The sequence below is a fragment of the Poecile atricapillus genome, chromosome Z (genome assembly GCF_030490865.1).
Source record: "Poecile atricapillus isolate bPoeAtr1 chromosome Z, bPoeAtr1.hap1, whole genome shotgun sequence".
Classification (NCBI taxonomy): domain Eukaryota; kingdom Metazoa; phylum Chordata; class Aves; order Passeriformes; family Paridae; genus Poecile; species Poecile atricapillus.
Genome location: NC_081289.1, coordinates 106,895,360 through 106,916,291, shown reverse-complemented (window position 1 = coordinate 106,916,291; position 20,932 = coordinate 106,895,360). Strand labels below are relative to the sequence as shown.

General features: G+C 40.2%; 1 protein-coding gene across 2 annotated transcripts in view; it reads right to left on the bottom strand.

Annotated features, from left to right (window-relative positions):
* PTCH1 (patched 1) overlaps nt 1-20,932 on the bottom strand; it is a 65,883-nt gene that overhangs the window by 4,497 nt on the left and 40,454 nt on the right. For both annotated transcript variants that reach the window (XM_058826558.1, XM_058826556.1), the window contains exons 13-22: nt 19,682-20,081; nt 18,879-19,188; nt 13,534-13,676; nt 11,378-11,561; nt 9,574-9,854; nt 7,919-8,056; nt 6,453-6,595; nt 3,385-3,484; nt 1,796-2,050; nt 182-710 (exon numbers count right to left, since the gene is read on the bottom strand). In XM_058826558.1, coding sequence (XP_058682541.1) covers nt 183-710; nt 1,796-2,050; nt 3,385-3,484; nt 6,453-6,595; nt 7,919-8,056; nt 9,574-9,854; nt 11,378-11,561; nt 13,534-13,676; nt 18,879-19,188; nt 19,682-20,081 — 2,482 coding nt within the window. In that variant the 3' untranslated portion in view covers nt 182. The remainder of the gene's footprint in view (nt 1-181; nt 711-1,795; nt 2,051-3,384; nt 3,485-6,452; nt 6,596-7,918; nt 8,057-9,573; nt 9,855-11,377; nt 11,562-13,533; nt 13,677-18,878; nt 19,189-19,681; nt 20,082-20,932) is intronic.

The following is a 20,932-nucleotide window of genomic DNA, read 5'->3' as shown; positions in this document are numbered from 1 at the left end:
TTAATGTGACCTGTAAGTAGTGCTTTCTATGAAAAGGTGAATGATGAGAGGAAGGAAAGTGAAAGGATTTCACAATTTTCATGGGAAATGAAACTCTGAGAAACTTTATCTTTCCTCTTTCTTTTGATCACACCATCGCCTGACACAACCCCAAGCTTGTAGTTACACAGGATGGACCTACCTTATTGTGAGCTGTTGCCAGGTATCCTTTCCTCACATTCAACATCTTGCAGTTCTATTACTTCTACTTTAGAATTTCTTCTTTCACACCTCACATTAAAAGGCACATGGGGGTCCTCAAACGGTGCATGGCCAGCTTCATGGTGTCCCTCGAAGGATGGAAAGCTCGCTCCCCGGGAGCTGTGGCTGTGCAGGGCAGGGTGGACAGCAACAGTGACCGAGGCCGAGGCAGTCACAGTAGTGATAGGCTGGCAGTAGGCTGCTCCCGCGGCGCCCGCCGCCCCGAATGCCGGGCTTCTCATGCTGTGGGAACGAGCCTTGTGGCCCAAGCGATCCCGGTTGCTGGGTCCCGAGTGCCCTTCGGTAGAAATTTCAAAAGCATCCCTGCGAGGGCGGTGAGGAGGTGGTCGCGGCCCTTCCCTCGCTTCCCTTTTGGGCTGTCTGCCCTGATGCCACGGCTGCTGCGTGCTGGGCTCTGGATTCGACTGCAGCCTAGGACTCGGCTGATGCCTTGCTTCCGGCTGAACCACCTGAGAGAGACACGCACGGTTACGCCTCTGACAAAGCAAAGCAAACAAATGCTATGCCTGCTTATATTTTATGCTGAGAATAATTGTAATAATGCTCTGATTCCACAAAGGGAATGTTGTGGAATCTGATAATTGATTTTCCCATGGTTTTTGTCTGAAGTTATTAAAACCTGGAAAGCATATCTTCAGAAAAACACAGGATGACAGCTGAAAACATTATTGTAAGCTTCCCACATGCTGCTCCATCTTTTCAAAGGGATGGGTGACAAGCACTTGATCTTAACTCAACAAGCAGAATTGCAGGCATTTGGAAAAGGCTATTCCATGCAGGGAACATACACAGGATATTAGTAGAGTAGTTTGTATAGACTGTAGGAATCTGTTTTCTGATTTCCATAAAGAGCGTGAAGCACAGCAGCTACATCAGTCAATAAACCGTGACCAACTTCAAATGTGGCTGTGCTTGTACCTATTTCTAGGCCTCTGCTGAACAAAACCAGATCCGCATTGCAGCTCAGCATGCAACATCAGCAGGGGTAGGAGACAGAGCTTTATCACTTCCCTTTGAAATCGCAATTATGCCAACCCAGTAGCAAGATGCAACAAGGCCCAAGATTTGGTGCAACACTTAAACTACTTTCTTCTGGCTCTAATCTTTCTGCCCAAAATGTGCTGTCACAGAGAGGCAAATGACAGTGATCCACAAGGAGCTGTGTGAAAGAGGTTGGGAACTGGTAATCTCTCCTCCTCCTCTCTCTGAAAACACTCATCAAACAGACTGAGAGCTCTCTCTTGTGGCTGGTGCCAATAGGATGTAATAGCCAAAGGCCCTGCTTTTGTACCGCCACTTTACTCCCAACTCAATTATAAAGAAGAGAATGAGAAAAAATTATAAAAGAAATTATAAAGAAGAGAAGTGAGGAAAACCCTCACTCCCTGCTAACATGTTTTGTCATAAAGTCACAAAGCACAATCAGTCAGAAAGAGTTTTCCACGGAAATAAATCGATTTTTTTAAAAAAAAACAAAAACCAAAACACACAAAAACTTCTTGCCCTCCTGCTAGTACATATGAAAGCCACTTACAGTGGATCTTGCAAAGAGAGGATTCTCAGTCGCTTCCACTATTACTTGGTGAACTGGTGCCCCAGGGCCTCGTGTGGCGTCATACTGATGCAGCTCTTCACTGATGCCAGACACTGTGGTTTGAGAGCTGTACTCAGAATCAGAGGAATCCGAAGCATTATTTGTGTGGCCAGGTGGCAGTGCAAACCTCACAGTACCGGGGGGTGGCTCAGGAGATGGTGTGGGCAATCTGTCCTGTCCATTGGCTGGAGACACCTGATGACAGCAACGCTTTGGTTACATTAAGCTAGCTTTACCCTTTCAATTACTAGTGCTTGCCACAAACGATGTCCTGCCAAATACACCCTGCCATGCCACAACAACTTTAGCAACAGCTTTCTGATGAACATAGATAATGAACTGAAAAAATTAATGAGTATAAAAGACATGACCTCCATCTGCAGATATGTATGTAAACAAGACTACACAGACTCCTCTGGGTCTCAGGAAGAGCACATATGTGTGTATGTGCATGCACTTGTGTATTTGCTTGTAAATATAAAAATAAAAATAATATGTGGGCTCCCCTCCCCCTTCAGCAAGCATTAGCAGTGATTTCATAAAATCACCTCAGTGGGTTGGCACAGGGTTACTCGGTGTCTGTTTGCAAAGAGAGATGGATACATGCATCACAGCAATATATATGGTAATAATACACACACACACTGCTTGAGTAAGAGACAGGTCATGCATACTGTTAGGAACTAAGGAACTATGCATTGTTGTCAAAACTGTTCTACTAATATTGAAAGAACCCAAATGCGTTTGAAATATACCAGTGCTGGTATATTTCACACATACCTTGTGCTTTATTCTTGCGGACACACACACATACGTACACACACGTAAAACACAGCACGCTGATTCTACTGACACGGGATAAAGATAATCCCATGTAAAACAGCAATTGTACCAACTACAGAGTAGGTAATAAATGATCAACAACCAAATATAAAGTTGGTATCTGTGAATCCTGGAGTCTGGACTTGGACTTTTTACTGTAAAGTCATCAACATCTAAGCAAAGCCTTCCCCACATCAAAAATGCTCATTGAGGCAGGAGAATGCTGCAGTGAGAGGTGACTGGACAGGGGGGACATTCTGGCAGACCAATCATGTTTATCAAGGTGTGGTCTGCGGACCACCACTGTGTGTGTTGGTCCACAGAGGCCTTCCTGGTGGTCTGCTCAGTTAAACACTTTGAAGAATGCAACACAGAGGTAGGAAAGTAGAAGGTATGTGTATAAAACAAACTCCCTTTTGCAAAATACTGAGGGAAATCCTTATTTTACAAACATGTTTGCATATCACATTATGGCTAGGAGTATGAATAATATTATCGGGTTTGCTTAGTTCAACCTCTAAGCAAGACTTATTTTAAAAAACTTTTAAAAATAGAGTAGTATCAACTATGTGACAAACAGCACTTTAAAAAAAAAATATAGAATAGCCTGAGAGCAAGAAACTTACTCCAAAAAAATTTTAAAAATACTTTCTAAAAACAGGAGGTGACTAGTATTATTTCTTCTGTTCACCGTTAATTTTACTGACCTCAGGGTATGGTCCAAAGAATGAGAGAAGAACAGGAAGCAGCACCAATCCATTGAGAACTCCCAGAATGGTTAGGATTGCCAAAACAGCAAAGAAATACCTAAAGTACAGTTTAAATAGGTTGGGGGAGAGAATAGCCACTGTTAGAAACAAGGGAATACAAATTACTCTTATGTTAAAATAATACAGATACTAAATTAACTCTAACATATTACTAACATCAAAGGAAACAATTACATCACTTTCCATATAAGATATAGGGGTTTTTACCTTTTGAATTAGAGAAGCTACATTCCCCAAAGTGTTAGTTGAGAAAGGAAAGAAAAAAATTACATTTGTTAATATCCCAGAATCTGGAAGCATGTAATGTTATTTATGAATGTGTTACACAAACACAAAAATATGGAATGTGCAGGGAATGGCTGAATGGACTGAAAGCACAAATACAATGAAAAGGGGCCCCCATTAGTGAAAACCCAGCAGAAGCAAACAAATGAAGTGAAGGGTGTAGAATTTAAACAATTTAGTGTAGAAGGAAAAGAAGCACTCTTCTCCTAGCAGCTAATCCACTGTGAAATGCTTCTGCAACTTACAGCAGAATGTCTAATTAAATCTACAGTATATCAGGTAAGGGTTTTCCTTGCTGTTCATTAATCAAACTTAACGCCTAGAATTCTGTGAGTTCCAGTTTTACCAAACAGCTTGAATTGCAACTCTTTTACAACACAGGAACCCGCTTTCTGCAAAGAAAATGCCCATTCTATAGTAAGCTTCAGCATTGTACTGAGTAAGAGCACTCCACAATGGCAGAGCTGCATTGCAGGCTAATCTTTTGTTGAACAATTTAGCATCTCTGAATACTCTTGTTTTGCGTCAGCCAATTCAAACATAAAGGCTGAAATACTATGAAGAAGAGAAAAGTGCACAAGTAGTTGTCCTTTCCCACCACTGAGGGCTAAGGTCTGGGATCCTTCATGAATACCAAGGTAAACCTGTCAGTAAAAGGAAAGTCTTGCTAGTTGGTATTCGGCACAGCTGGGGCTCAGACTAAACTTAAGGCTGAGTTGTAAGTAATGATTTCAAGGACTCAGTCTTGGTAAATTCCTGGAGGAGGAGGCAAAGGAGAAGAACAGAGGGCAAGTTTGCTACTAATGGGTCTGCTGATTACATTGTCTAGCTGGCAACAAACTTTACTGCCTCCCTGTTTCCATATCTGATCAAATATATCAGACTCCTGTAAAACTATAAATATCCTGCTGTTGTAAACATTTGGGAATTTCTGATCTGCATTAACAAAAATAGCAAGCCAATCTACTCTACTAACATAAACCACCAGAACTTTAAACTGGGACACAGATCAACAACAGGCATTAAAAACATTTGCATCTCATCCATCTAACGTTAGAATAAACAGGAGGATTATAGCTTTGACCAGTTGGTGTATACAGTGTCTGTTAATTTACTTAATCTTCCACATTGCGGGACTAATCTCTCGCTTTCCGGAAGTTTAGGAACTTCTTTGCCCACTCTAACAATGCTCAGGCTCCCCATAGTTTATTTTATTGTATTTTTTAAACATGGCAAACTGAAGTGAGATTGTGCTATAAAATCAGAAACTGATGGCCTAAAGAAGTAAAATAACCTAAGTTGAAAAGTTGAAAGGCTCATTTTATAAACTGAGAGCACATCCAATCCAAATTTGGTGTGAAGGGCTGCTACAATCTTCCATTTGCTATGACACAAAAATGTGTGCCAAAATCTCATCTGTTAAGAAGGAAAGTAGCACACCAAAAATGTACCCCTGAAAACTTAGGTTAAATCTATCAGTATGTATCTATCATATATAATCCGCATGTCAAAATGTTCCAACCCTTACAAAACCAGGTCCTAAAAGAATAATTCTATTTCTTCAATACCAATACAATAAAGTAAAAAATAGTAATTTGGGGGAGAAAAAAATTCTATTTCAGGACCTGGAGTACCTGTATAGTAACAATATTAATGCAGGTTTCATGAGATCTAACTGCAAACTGCCTGCTTTCTTCAAATACCTTCCATACATAAACAGAAAGCCTGATGAGATTTAGCAGTCATTCTCTCAGTTCCTGCCCCTGACATTTTGTTGCTCTTGTTGTCAAATGGATGTCCGTTAAGTCTAGTCATCTATCCAGCTTATGTCTACCTAAGTAGTTAAGCTATCTTCCAGAGCATTTTTATTTGGCCCAGTTCTACCTCAGCTCCATTTTAGGGCTTGGATTATTTGTGTGTGTGTGCTGTAGTTTACCACAAAGAGCCTGTGTTACTTCTAAGATTAGCCATTTTGCAGAGCTCCCCAGGTTGTTTGGAATAGAAGAGGATCTGTTTCATTGCACTTCTCAAATTCCCCCCAAGAAAAGACTTGCTTTCCTCTATACTTGATGAACTCACATTCTTAATTATATTCACAAGAAACAGCCTGCTTGTAGTTCTAAACAGAGGGGTCTTTAGGCTTTGCTGTACAAAATTTTAGTATGAAGTTCTGTGTTCATATTTATGGTTCCCTAGCTCCCAAACAGGGCTCACTCCCCCCAAACCCCCCCCCCCCACCCCTTTTCCTCATTATGTAAAACCCACATAAGGATAAAAGGGGAAGGCCCTGAGAGAGTCACTTGCAGCACAGCCAAATGTTTGTAGGTTCACGTGTCCTTTGCATACAAATTCTTGTGCATACAAGAAGTCTGGAGGACCTCAAGGCTAAAGGTCAGATGCAGCTAATACTGGACATATGAGATGCTTTGAACTAATTCAAACCCAGCATTAGCAAACTTTCTAAAGAGCAACATTTTTGTGTTCCTTCATGCTAAGTGTCAGATTTTCCTGGAACGGATTTTAATGTCAGCAATGGAAACACTACCATGTCTAGCAAGTAACAAGGAGTTAATAAAACAGAGGGAAAGCAGGACCATGACATAAGCATACTTGACACACCATGCAGAGTAATAAAATGACAGATCAACTGAAGTGAATAAAAATTAAAAGCACACTTATTTTTATTTTTGAAAGAAAGTCAAAACACAGAAATGCTTTACCTGACAATAAAATCGAACTCTGATCCTGCAAGCATTAACACCCCAAGCAGAGTGGACACGGCCCCATCCAGCACTGGTGCAAACATGTGTTCCAATGCAAGCACAGCCCTATGGTTCCTGTCTCCTATGGCAGTTAAAAACGCCTGTAAAACAAAAAAGTCCATTTCCTTAGGCAGATGTACACAACCTTCCAAACAGCCTCTCTCCTAGCATACACAGTTTTCCATCAGTTAATTACTCCAAACTACAGTTTATCAAAGTTATCTCTGTAGCTGGCTAACCCTTGAAAAGAAGGCCTGATCCTGCAGTTATACTACATAGCAGCTGCTGAAGTCACACAACCAGAGTAAGCACTGAAGACAGAGTCAGACCATAGTAATTCTGGAAGCAATGCCTGCTTGCAACAGTAGCCTTTTGTCTCTGGATTTGCCTATTTCCACCTGAAAAGAATTGATGTCATGGTGAAAGCACTTCAGGTGTGAAAATTGCAGAGGTATGCATCTCATTCTTATGGGTTGTGTCTTCCATGACTTTTTTTAAATTTCATTAAACTCAAAAGAGTTTTTGAAACTTTCAGTATTTCAAAGCTAGCAGTTCTATACATACGATTATCCGGGGATTAGTTGCTGAACATGGTAGTGCCTGAGCAACAGTATCACTAGTGAACTGCCTTCATCCCTACAACTCCTTAGGAATAAGCTTTATCACGCCTCTTCTACACTTAGTTTCTAACATTTCCCAAACTATTCCAAGTCCTAGCAAACTCATTTACCTCCAAAAGTCTATCTGTAGTAGCAGTGGAAAAAAGATGACATCACTTGAGGGATCCAATTGCTCCTCTCAATGTATTCTTTTCATTTAGGATGACTTTATGTGCCCTAAGTCTATACATCATCTAAACTACTAGATAAAATATTTTCCTACAGACTGCATGTTTGTGCCCAGTATTATTAGCCAATGACTTCTGAAAAGGTGGTGCAGATTTTACAAATGGAACACTAATTCAAACATGTTCACATCCGAGAAGTCCAGAAACATTAAATGACACAATATCTGATTTTGAAAAACTCCTCTGAAGAATTCTCTTTTGCAAGATAGTGAAATCTACATGCAATAGGCAACAAAAAGCTGTGTAACACTGATGCAATATACAAGGATCATGAGAGTCTGGACTGAAGCAAGGTGATTTAAGATCTCTGTTTTTCTCTATATAATTGCATCAATCAGACAAACGGGCATCACAGCTAATGGATCCTCTCGTCTCCTGGGAGACTGACTCAATAGCTAAGAACTACCTCATCAAGACCAACCCTATTCCATTGAAACAAACAGAAAGGTATACAAAACTGTGACCATTTTCCTTCTGAGAATCATGTCACTGACAAGAAACTGTAAGGATTTATGATCTAAATATTGCCACCATTTTATTTTAAAATGTTCTTAAAACATTTCATGATTTTACATACCAAAGCAACGTGAACAGTGAATTCCACACCAATGCCAACAGAAGCAATCAGGATAACCACAGGCACTGCACTCAGCTTTATTCCAATCAGACCCATCATGCCAAACAGCTCCACAGTCATCAGAGCCAGCACCACCACCTAGATGATTTCAAACATCTATTAGCATCTTCTTATACTCCAGACAATGAGGAGAAAGACATTTCAAAATAACATGGTTACCATAGGAATACTATATTCCTCAAAGCCATCCTATATTCCCAAAGACAAGCTGCTTTTACTTGTTTCATTTTTCTCAATGGCAGTGAATGCTGAATAGCCAGTCTAAATTACATTCTAAGAACCAGTTAACACATGAAGCACCAGCTTTGTATTGGTTACAATCCACTAGCAAGCTGAAAAACCATTTGTTCCTCCTCATCATGGATACTCCCAACAGGTACATTTTTCTTTTTCACCCATCTTTCAGACAATCCTTCCAGAAAAAGTATCTTTCAACTACCTGTATTTGATCTCCCTTTTGCAGAACTGCAAATATAAATGAGGATGTCTAAAGCACAGAAGGAACTAAATGCCATAATCAGCTGATGAGCCTCAGATTACAGAGGGACTGAGCTTTTAAGGTATTTGGGGGGATTGACATGGACAAAGTGAACAGTTAAATAGAAGAGGAAGCTTTTATTTTTCTTTCATCTACCTCGCAAAGAAAAAAAAAAACTGAGGAAAAGGGAGGGGAAGAAATCTGGAGAATCAACTTTAAAAGTAGCTAAAACCAAGCAGGAAAAAAAAAAATAGACACGCTTATAAAAGCAATGGTGGACTTTGAAAATAAACGCCTTTTCCAAAGGAAAAAGAGTATGCACTACAATAAATGATTTTATAAGCTAATGAATCAAGCATAATAACATAAATCTCTTGATAAGGTGCTATGAAAAATATTCTAGACTAAACATTTACCTTTTAACATACCTGTCATATAAATGTACATTACAAAAACTAGTAACTGTTTTATGCTTTTCTACTTCTGGCGCTTTATAAACCATACTATAGTTTATGGAATTTAAACATAGGAACATCATTCATTCAATTTAACTTGAATGTTTACTGAGAGGCTTATGGTGCCTTGCAGAAAGCATGGAGGAGTATTCTTTGCAGTTTACAATTTTATGGTCTTTCTCTTCGATAGCTCAGTTACAGGCTTTCCACAGTGCATACCATACAACATAAGCATTTCAGTTTTTTCCAGAAATGACTGGGAAAATTTACAGACAAGCTAGTCATAAGCAACTGCCTTGAAAAATAACTATGTGTGACAAAAGAAGAGAGGGAATTGAGAATTAGAAATTGTTTTAATAAAGCTCTTAATTTTCCTCTGCATCTTCATTTCTTACGTTAGTGTGCATTTGAGCAAGGGTAAAAGTTTATGTACCTTTCTAAGAAACCTTTAAACCTTCAAAAAAGGTGGCCAGAAGATTAAGGTTATTAAGGTTTGTACCTTCAGCATGAACCCTACCCACTCAAGTTGAATAAATATATAATGAATGATGCAATATACATACTCCACCACAGGCCCAGACATAAACAAAACCTTCCCGACTACAGCAAGAGCTATGCTGAAAGGAATTTGACTTCAACAAAGACCCTTATAATAAACTTACAATGATCCCAGCTGTCCAGGGGTTTAGGAGGAAGAGGGCACACACCAGAAACGTGCAAGCTAAAACCACGCTAATGGATAAGAGGAGCCAGTGACGAAGTCCAATGTACTGCTCCCAGAACAGAAATGGGTAACCATTCGGGTAGCTGGAGATCCCCAGGCTGGTGTAGTTATTACAGATAGCTCTCACTTTCTCAATAGCCTCCACAAAGTCAGAAGTTTCACGCAATCCATTGAGGTAGAAAGGAAACTGAGCATATTCTATGGGCTCGGCTGCTGGAACTAGGAAAATGATAGCAGTGTTAAAATGCGCTTTTGAGAAGAAGATGATATAAAGAGACCAGGGTTAGCAAAACATTTTATTCTTTTTGTTCTTTTTTTTATTTTATTCTTCATAGAAAAATGCATAAAAGGTGGTGAATTTAAATTTTACTTGTTTGGAATGAATTATAGTTTTAAAACTCTCCAATAAATAGAAACTGGATACAGTACAATGAGATTACTCTGTTTTAACATGCAGTGGAATGGATGAACACAGCCTACAACAAGTTCCCTAACTGTTAATTTAACTATAATCTTTCAATCCATGTATTTAATCCTAATCAGTGTTACAGTGCTTTTTACTGAATACCTGGTCAAAAATACGTAACTGCAACATAAGAGTAGACAATCACATAATTTAAAAATTTTATCCAAATGCTCCTCTTTTATGCAGTTTCTCCAAAATCAAAGATAATTTCCCTGATATGACTTGAAATCCATTGACACAAAACTAGAGGAAAACTAGGCTTGAGCAGGTTGGGTTTTTTTGGTTTTTTTTTAATTTCCATCAAATATTTGCGAATTCAGATGCAGAAATCCACTTTCTGATGGAAATTAGTGGAGGGAAAAAAAAAACATAATATAAAAGGTAATGGCTTACTGAGGAAATATTTTTTTATCCTTTAATGATTTGACAAACCAACACTCTCCATACTTAATTTTGAGTGTAATGCAAGGTCTACTCTATGACAAGAAAAAGGCTTCTACAACAGGCTTTTGGTTACTGCCATTGTGTGCTCCAAACTCTGCAGCTTCATTCAGTTGACTAGCTTAACATGATTTGCCCTATTATAATCTCAGCTATAAATTTTCATTAAGACAAAACTTGGCTGACTGCCACAAAGCTCTAGGGTTTGGATACACTGAAGTATGGTTATCCAACCACATTTCCAAGTGCACCAGTTGTCCCCTATATGCCCTTTCCCCTTCCCAACTGGTGTCCAACTAGCAGTCCTCCCAATGAATTGAAAGCTGAAGCAAAGCCAGCTGGTACTGGTGCCAGGAAAAAAGTCAATGGTGTGAAGTGGGACTTCTCCTCTAGTCCCTCTAGCTCTTGTACCATATGAGTGCAGTAGCTTAGTGTATGGGTTGCCTTGGTAAAATTTTCATAGGTATTAAGAATTGAGAACAACCATGAGAGAATTTCAGTAATAAAATTTCAGAATAATTTAGGCAGGAATTTCATGAAATGCCCAGGTTTCTCACAAGACGAACTACCAGGTAACACTTAAAAAAGCAACGCTTACTATAAATTTTTAGAGCTTTAAAGTGTTTTATAACTCATTATTCAACACAATAAAACCCTGTAATGGTGTCACAGTTGCAGCAGTGCTTGGATCTCCTATGACTACAGCATAACATAATGTATTCTCCTGCTTCTGTGCCCCATGCAGCATCAGGGGTTACTGGGGTAACTGGTGCTTGAAGGAAGAAGTGGGGGCACTCATGTAAACTGTAGGACACCAAGATGAAATGCTACTTACTCCTTAGCCGCGTTTCTGGCATGTAGTCTGCTTTGTCGTGGACCCACTCCGGGCGGTGCGGGCGGATGTTGGCTTGTGAGGCAGCATAGGCCACAGGGTCGTTGCTAACCCAGGCTGTCAGGTAGATGTAGAAAGCATTTGGGTTAATGATTCCATCTGCATCCACCAGACGCTGTTTAGTCAACTGCAAAATGGAAAAAAATTAGAAGCCTTTCAGAATAAGTTTTGCTTTCAGGGCTCTTGCCATAATGCTTTCAACAAATGGCTTGGAGATGCAACACATGTATAAGAGGGTAAAAGCAAGAGAACATGAATCTTCACTTGAAGGGACTTATCAGTCTTAACTACTGTCTGACAACAAAAGCAAAATCTAAGAAAATGCAGTGACAGTGGTTATTTATAAGTTAGTACTCTTATAATATTTACAATAACCACTAAATCAACAGATGGTTCCAGAATACATTGCACCAATTAAATCCAAATTCTGGAAGACTGCAGCCAAGAATAAAAAACAACCAAGCTGGAGAAACATATTTAAAGACATGGAAAGAAAACCTGGCAAGAGTCCCTATACATGTCTGTGTGCAGTTAACCTCTGTTGTTAACACTGAAGGAAATGCCACCCAGTAAATGGAGGAGAGCTATAAAAATAAAACAACATCTGTATAAATTTTGCTAACACTTGCTTCCTATGACCTATGTATTCAGAAAATGCCCAGCATCAAAAAAGCAGACGACTGCCCTGTGTTATTTGGGTCACAGTGGGCAAATGCATCTGTGGGGTAAACAGCAGTGGTATACTTCCAGGGTTCTGTTAGCCAAAACCTGCACAGCTAGAGCTCTGACAGAGGACTCCATGGGTGGAAAGTATTACTGGGGCTTTTTGTTTTGTTTATTTAAAATTCTGGCTCAGCTCCAGTTCCAGGTCTTTTTAATGAAATGAAAAACAACAGTGACAGCAGTTTAAAAAAAAAAAAAAAAGAAAAAAAAGAAAAAAAAGAAAAAAACCTTGGATTCCAAGAATCTGGATTCAATTAGTCCACAGGATATGCAACAACTGTATGTCTTCAAGCTGTCTCTGGAACTGCACAGTACAGTGTTCAGCCCCTGTGGGTGCACCACACTTTTCTCCCTCCCAGGCACAGGAAATTATATCAGCAGCTGCAGTCCAATTGCATTTGTTCCACAGCGTACCTGGTACACTCTCCTAAACAAAATCTCACTGAAGGTTTTCTCTTCAACTCCCTTTCTTTGCCTAATTCATTGCTGAAGCTTCATTCAGACCTGACAGCATGTTGCATGTTGCTATACAGCAGTGTGTTTCACACACTACAGTAACTTTGAACAATGTACTCTGTAAATCTGTCACCTTTAATGCCAGGAAGAAAAAAAGAAAGACAATAAGCAGAACTGCCAAGAAGCTCATTAAAAACACTATTTTTCTGCCTGAAAGCACAGTGAGTTGATGATGACTCTCAGAGAGGAAAAGGTATGTTGCTGAAGAATTTTCTTCTTCAGCATTTGAAAACTAATTTTAGTGTAAGGAGTCATTCCTAATGTATTTCCACTTACAAATGGCTACGGTAAATGCAGTCATATGCTGTGGCAACCTCAGGCATATTTTATTTAGTCAGCTCTAACAACTGCCATTTGTAGTTCTACCACAGTTTAGATGTATTTAGTGATGGTGGTACAAGAACATGATACTGCATGTAATCATTTCAGTCTCCTTCCTCTATAATTCATCAATATATCTTTTAAAATTGTCTACAGTGCACAAATCACTAGGAACAAACCAAATAATTGCAAATGTCTGGCATAGGACTGAACTCCATACACTTATGGATGCAGAGAAGTATTTTTCACAATTTCCATGGAAACTGAGCATGTCTGGCATGGGAGCACAAAATGCACATCACCCAGTAACATTCAAGGACTATCATCTTCCATGTTGATTTGAACACTTTGCAACACAGGCCACACTGATTCTGAGGAGTGGCTTCAGCAAAGTCAGCAAGGCCATACAAGAAAGGCATCATTCAGATATTCAGCTCCTTGAACTGGAAAAAAGATACTACAACCTTTGTAGACTTTGCACTTCCCCCCACTCCTGATGACTTGTGTACTGTTGTGTAGCATGGACTCTGATACACTACCTGGCTGATGTCAATGGGCTTTGCATGGTTGCCTGTTTGTACCAAGAGTTTGTAAGCCAAAACAGCATCGTCAGAACCATTTTTATAGTTGTTGTAAGTAATCTTCCCAGTTTCCCAGTCACTGTCAAATGCATCCTGAAGTCCTGAGGAGTTAAGAGAGGCAAGGGAAAGACAGAACAAGCAGGTGAATAATCACTCTTATAAACAAATTTCAGAAGGAGAAAGAATAATGACGCTTTTTCATAGCTGAATCAGGATGTAAATTATCAACCTGGTACCTCCTACATTTAAGGCTCCACACTGTCAATGTGTGGGAAGTATTAGTTGCATGTCCAGTATTTTGCCCAAAGAAAGGCAGGGGAAGCAAGAAAATGCAAGGGAGAAGCCCCAGAGGTCCCTGAGTTGTGCAGACAAGCAAAGCTGAGCTAGCAAGCTGCAGATACACTGTGCACTGGCATAAATGGCTTCACCTCAAGGGAAATTGAAGATCTTCTTCAAGCATTCCCCTTGGAGAAGTGTATGGGAAAGAGTTAATCTTGTCCAGAACAGAAAAGGGTTGAGCTCAGCCCTCATCCTGCTTCACCACCTTACAACCAGAGGAGGCATATGTCTGTTACCTAGAAGAGAAACATTCTCCTTACTCGCCTCTGCCTCACCAAAACCCTGGCTAAGTGCACTGAGCCACAGAGGAGGACACACACCGCTCTCATTACTGTTTTGGGCTACTGCAGAGCACTGGGGCAATAGCTTCTACACCATAACCAGAAATTCCACTACAAGGGGGGAGAAAAACATATTCAAACTTTCAACTTCAAACAGCAACTCAACTGCTCCTCAAGCACAGCATGAGTGAACACGATTTTGTCAATTTGTTCCATCTGTTCAACTTGTGCAGCTAATACAAGTCATGGGATCTGCTGCCAGCACATGTAAAGATCACAGCCAACACCTATTCACTCTCAACTGTTATGTTCCTCCTTGCCACCCTTCAAGGGGGAGGGAATACCTCACAGCAGAAATTTGGATCAGATTTAGTACAGGAAGCCACAGCCCCATACAAGGAGGCTCTGTGCAAGCAGATGACAAACCGCATGTCCAGGGAAGGGAAGAAAAAGGCCGGGGGAGTGGTGGTGGAGGAAATCATCGACCCACCTCACCGCTGGGCTGAGGAGCCATAATGAAAACCATCACTGCAGACTGGATAGGTTAGCTACAGCTGTACTGAGATAAGAGCACTGGAAGAGAAAATGCACCCAGCTGACAGTGCCTCCGGGACAGAGTACCCATTCCCATTGACAAACTCGTCCTCTCTCCCTTAGAAAACTGCCTCCCATGCTGTCTCACTAAACCATGTCAAATCATGTGAAGCCAACAGGCTGAGAACCAAATGATTAAAGAAGCCTGCCAGATCTCTGCATGCAGTCCTCTAGCACTGGTCCAGGAGGAGGACAATTTGCCATCAGGTTTTCTGACATCATCAAAGGACTCTGAGCTTCCCTTTGAAGAAAGCACTGTTTTCTGGCACCACAGAGAGGGGAAACATTGGTTAGGGTATGCAAAAGTACCAATCCATCCCTTCTGTGCTAAATCCAGCTCTACGTCAGTTTTTCACAAAGTGGCCAGGTAAGAGTATTAGGGCTATCATATCAGTGACAAGAAACAATGACCTTGGAAAGTTAAGAGGATGCTATCAAAAAAGCACATGGAAAAGAAGGAGATGACCTAAGAACAGGATAACTTCCAGTAAAAGTGTCTCCCTTATGCAGGAAGGGCACACAAGCTGCTATGACAGACAGCACGTCAGGGCAGAGCTTTCACATCAACATCCCACCTCTGTCAGGGGGCTCCACAGACACAGTAACAAATAAATCCATTGGCACCTGACATTACATTAAGTTTGAGGTTGCAAAAAAGGGCATGTACTTTGAAATGTTACCACCGTGGGTGAAAACTCAGCTCTCTTACATCTCCCTCTGCTCCCCTGTTCTCACCAGCTTGGTCATCCTTCAAATCCTGCTCCCTTTTATACCTTTATTCTTCAGCCAGCTTAAACACTGTTTTGGGTCATTTCATTGCTCACCTTGCTGAAACTGAAAGTCTACAGAAAGAATATTAAGAAACCACGGGCAGTTGTGCTTAATTTCTGAAGAATTTCAAACTTTCAGTAAGTAAAATTTGCCATTACACTTTAAAATTTGTAGTAGACTTTGCTGCTTTCAAAGCAAATATGTTCATAACAATTATTTTAAAAGACATTTAATCTATTCAAATGGGATTAATTATATGCTTCTGGGCAGAAAGATGACATCTTTCTGCAGAAAAGTTATAGAAATTAAGAGAATTTTAAAAACTTTATATACGGGATTTTTTCACATCAGCAGTCACTTTTGCTTAGTGTTTCAGAAGAAAGTGACAACATCACAAATTACGCAGGAGTGGGGGTGAGGAAGGAATTCCTACTGACTAATGTGAGCAGCTGCCACCATGAAACACCAGATAAGATTTCCCTTTGCAAAAACAAGCCTAATTAGAAGTCATTAGGGAATCCAAGCTACCTCATTTACATTTGGTCACTAACAAAAACAGTGTTAACATTTACAGCTTAAATGAATGATTAGTGTTACCTTTTCTTCTGTTTCATTTTCAGTAACAGAAAATACGGTAATATAAACAATTCTAGGAAGCAAATACAAGGGATCTCTGAAAAGAGAAGTGCATGAGGCAGAAGGCACTATCCACTGCAATTAATGGGGAAGAATGTACAGCTAAACCAAAGATGCCTTCTTGGTAAAAAATGGTTTTGTTGACATGTTGTTGCATCCTTCATTCTGCTGGACAAATGTGTGTGTGTCAGAAGGCCATCTTGAGCCATTAACCTCTGGCACTGAATTCACAGTCAAGCCGGCAGGAATTAGCCATGCAGGTCAAAGCTGTTCCTGTTTCGATTATCCAGTCTTCCAGCACTCAAAACCATGCCAGTAGAACTGCTCCACCTCACAGAGGATCCAGCCTAAACCTGTACCTTGTTTATAAATTCTATCTTCATCTTCCCTTCCCCTGACTCCTTTGGCACCAACCATAGCTGGTAACAATCAGGTGTTACTCCGCCTGTTAGTCTGGACCTTTAGATAATTCCCCAACTATGACAAGCATGGCAGCTTTTAGTACAGAAGTCTAGTAACATCAGTGCCCTGTACCACTTGAAAACAACATCTTTCTATTGATACATCTCAATATCCTCCTTTGCAGACCTGTGAATGCAGTATCACGCTCTGTGAAGAGAGCCCTGCAACTTTACAAAGCAGCAGGGTTTTAAGGTATTAAAACCCTCTCAGAAAAGGTGGGGAGGAGAGGTAAGGATACAGAACTAAATGCTAATTAATGATCATAATGATTAATTCTAAAGCTGTGTGTGATCAAAAGGCCAATCAATGGCCTGTCACAGGGCTGGCAAGTCACATGGACCACAGCAAGTCACTAGTGCTTCCTGGAGCCTCCCTGACCATTCTGCTATAATATTTTAGCTCCACGCAGCCTTTTGGTATACCCCAGGCACCAGGAATACACACAGCTCCTCTAGCGGAAGAAAAGGAGAGGACAAATAAGGATAGGCTGGCTAATGTGGACTGGAGGGGAAAAGTAACAATGTGCATTGACTATGTACAGGGTAGGAACACTCCCTATGAGAAAAGCGTGTCTGTCAAGAACACACATGAGCATGGACATACAGCATGAGGGGACATGCAGGCCCTTGGCCACACAAACAGTCCTTAGCACAAGAGGCACACAAAGGGTTGCAAAGAGGACAGGGAGGCACCCAAAGTGAAAGAAGGGATGGGGAAGTATAGGGTGTGCCTGGTAGAGGGGCGCTGGAATGGGAGGACTCCTGGGAGTAACACCGAGTGGGCTAGCCTCCAGCATTTCACTTGGAGCAGCCTGCAAGGGAGCAGATCCAAGGGCACCTCCTCCTGACTTTATCGTTGGCAGACTGTGCTGAGGTTGAACACTAATAAAGCTTCCTGAACACAATCTCAGATTTCCATCTCCCTCACAGGGGAGGGAGAAAAAGTGGAAGGGGGGACACCAGATCATTTTTTCCTACTGTTTTGGAACAGCAGCAAAAAAAAAAAAACCACAAAGGAAACAAAGTAAACAGCAGAGGTTTAAGAGAATTTAGAAAAGCATGTACAAGGATGATTGCTTAGAATTCCAGCAAGCATAGTAAGGTTCCAACCCAGCAAACATCTAAGCTATGCTGAATTTTCTTCCTGCCAGTAATGCCTTCCTTACAGCTCAATATGCTTATGTGAGCAAAATATTTTAAATAAAGCTTCCAGTAAGTAGACTGCAATGAATGAATCCAATGTACTTAAAAACCATTAAAACCTCCCAAAGCTAATAAATGAAATACTGGTTTGCATTATTTAGCAATGCATTAAACACATGGGAAACCTCATTTTGTGTAGATTTGTCACTTACATGCATCTGCTTTCCTAATATTGTTCAACGTATTTTCAGAATGAATAAAATACATCAGATACTGACAGTTTCCTATATGTTCTCTAAGAATTACTGGCTTCAGGATTCATCTGTACGCAATTAAGTTTAAAATTTACAGTCTCACCAGGTGAGCACAATTTTATTTTTATTTTTTTTTGGCAAGAGCTTCCTAGAAATTCTCCCAGTAGAAAGACATAGGTAGAACCAAAATAATCCTGGGCAGGGTACGTTTGCTGTTAAATTTGCTAAGATATAACAGGACTCCTTATTTTAAATACAAAACAGTTATTTGTCTCAACATGTACAATTATAGTATCTTCAACATCTTCAATTACTTGGTTTCAATATCATTATCATCATAGTACCTGAAAGGCCATGCCTTCTCTTGTCTTTCCCCACCCTGTTCACTTCAGAACACAAAAGCAGCACCTGAGAAAGGGTGAGTGTATTTGATTGGAAACCTAGACTATGCAGTAAGTTCCTAACCCAATAAAACACATAAGCCACACTGAATTTTCTTCATGCCAGCAGTCCTAGTTGAAGCCAACAAGATCATTCAAGAACTGAAAGTTAAGTCTGTGTCAGAATACATCATGAGACAGGGATTTTTCATTTACTGCGCTGGAAACACTCTTTGAAACTGTCTTACTGGGGAGTAAACTTAAACACAAAGAATTTAAGTGACAAATAGTGAGTCCACACATGGGTTCAAAGCAGCACCCAGGCATTCTCCCTACTGCTCAGAGCCTTTAACTGTGTGACAGTATTTGAAGCAGGCAGCAATACCACTGTGAACAAGTGTTCCTTCTGACAAACTAAGAAAAATTTCTGTAATGCTCTCTTACCTTGCAGCCAGTCTCGAAAGTAGTGCAACCACATTTTGGGGAGCTGCCTATCCTCTTCCAACAAGACATACGCCACATTGCTGAAACTTCTGTGAAGTTCATAAAGTAAGTGCTGGACATTTGGGTAGTCTGCTTTCTGTGTCACAATGTACATGTTGTAGAATGAAAAGTACTTGAACTGTGCAGCAATAAAGTCATATTCCCGTGTTTCCCGTGGTACAATGTCTGTGAGATCTAGTCCATCTCTCACTCGGGTAGTTCCATAAAGGCTGAGCCCAAGTAAACCCAAAAAAAGAAAAATAACCACAATCTGCAACAGAAAACAAAAATGTGCTTGGTTTTAGGTTTCTGAAGGAGCTAACAATTCATAATGTCATACTACAAAGCCAAACTCAAAATTAACATCCATCAGTACTTTCGAGCTTTTATTTTTCTGGGTTTTTTTTCATGCATTACATACTACAAGAACAAGGTCATTTGTTATTCCTTGAAGGGGCTCTGCATCATAGATGAGAAGTTTATATTGTAGTAAAGTTTAAAAGCAACTTTAAACTCAATGTTCGTAAGCTTACATTACTAAAAGTCACCAGAACCCTCATGCAAGCATGTATTTGCAGTATGCCTCTATAGCACTTGCAAGATAAAGCTTTTAAAATAAGAAATCAGCTATAAAATTATTAAAAACTGTTGTTTCACAACAGTTGAATTTACTCCTTATATTTAATACCACTGCCAGGGCAATTTTATAGCTGGGCGAGGCAGAAGTCTAATTTTGAAAAACAGGTAAATCATTCCCCAATTACCTTAGCTTTTGGTTTCAGGAGGAATGGAGCATAATGCTTTTCTGCAAAAGATGAGAGTGTCCACTTCGTACAGGGTTGCTCAAGGCAATGTATACTGGAGTCTGAAAACTGGGAAAGTAAATCCCTTGTCGAGCTTGTGCTTTCTGGGCTCTGGCAGCTCAGATTATCTTGTGTCACTGTCACTGGCTGCACAGATATTTCTGAGCGAGGCTCTGCTGTGGTGTAGTACACCTGCGTGTGAGGATCATATTCTGTGCGCAACTGCACTGTGGACTGCATTGTAATCTGAGTTTCATGTGCAAAACTGTGGCTGCTGTACGGGGGTGGAGGACTGTAGCAAGTATTGTCATTTTCCACGTACGCTTGGGGCTCAACCTGAATCACTCTAGTGACACACGGGCTGTGAGAGAAGAGAAAAACATCAGATCACATTGAGACAGATCTTTATTTCAAGCAGGCTAGATAGGATAGCATGCTTTCATCTGAGATTTCTTCTACTTCTGTCAGACAATTTACACTAATTATGTGTAACACTTAGATGTTAATTTCATTCTGTGCATTTAGGAGACATTTCTCAGGCATGGTTCATAGTGTAGGCCCTGAGAACAGGTGCAAATTTCTTGTCCTCCAGGAAAAATGAAACAGCATCTGTCTGAAGACATTGACATGTATACACATCACTCCATTAATTACACTTGCTCATCAGGTAGTTGTACACAGATGGAATGCACACTAAGCCTGTGAGTTTGCATCTCTTTACCCATGCTGAGAATTAAGATACTTAGATGAAGAGGCAAATGCATGACAGTTGTTCTGTTTAGAACAAATGAAGTAACTGTTAAGTAAAACTCGGGCATTCTGGATAAGATCTCAGATTTTTGAGAGGCAGGTTGAAACCACTTGCCATATAGTGACTGAATATTTTATGTATCAGGAAAACATTAAAGTACTAATGAAAGGATTCATTCCTAGGAAAGGTGGGCCATGTGAAGAGACAAAAACATGGAAGTAATTGAAGAATTCCCTTTATTTTAGTCTATGCAAGACCCTAAGAGACACCTAGTTTATATTAAAAAAATTATAAATTATCAGACAAGCCTATTCCTGTACATGAGAAATGTCAAATTGATGATAGTAAACAGTATCAGATATTTTTCACAAATACACAAATCCTACAACAAGAGGAATTCAAAATGTTGCATACCTAATCAAAGCAAGCTCTCCCTAACTGCATTTCTTCACATGCAAAGG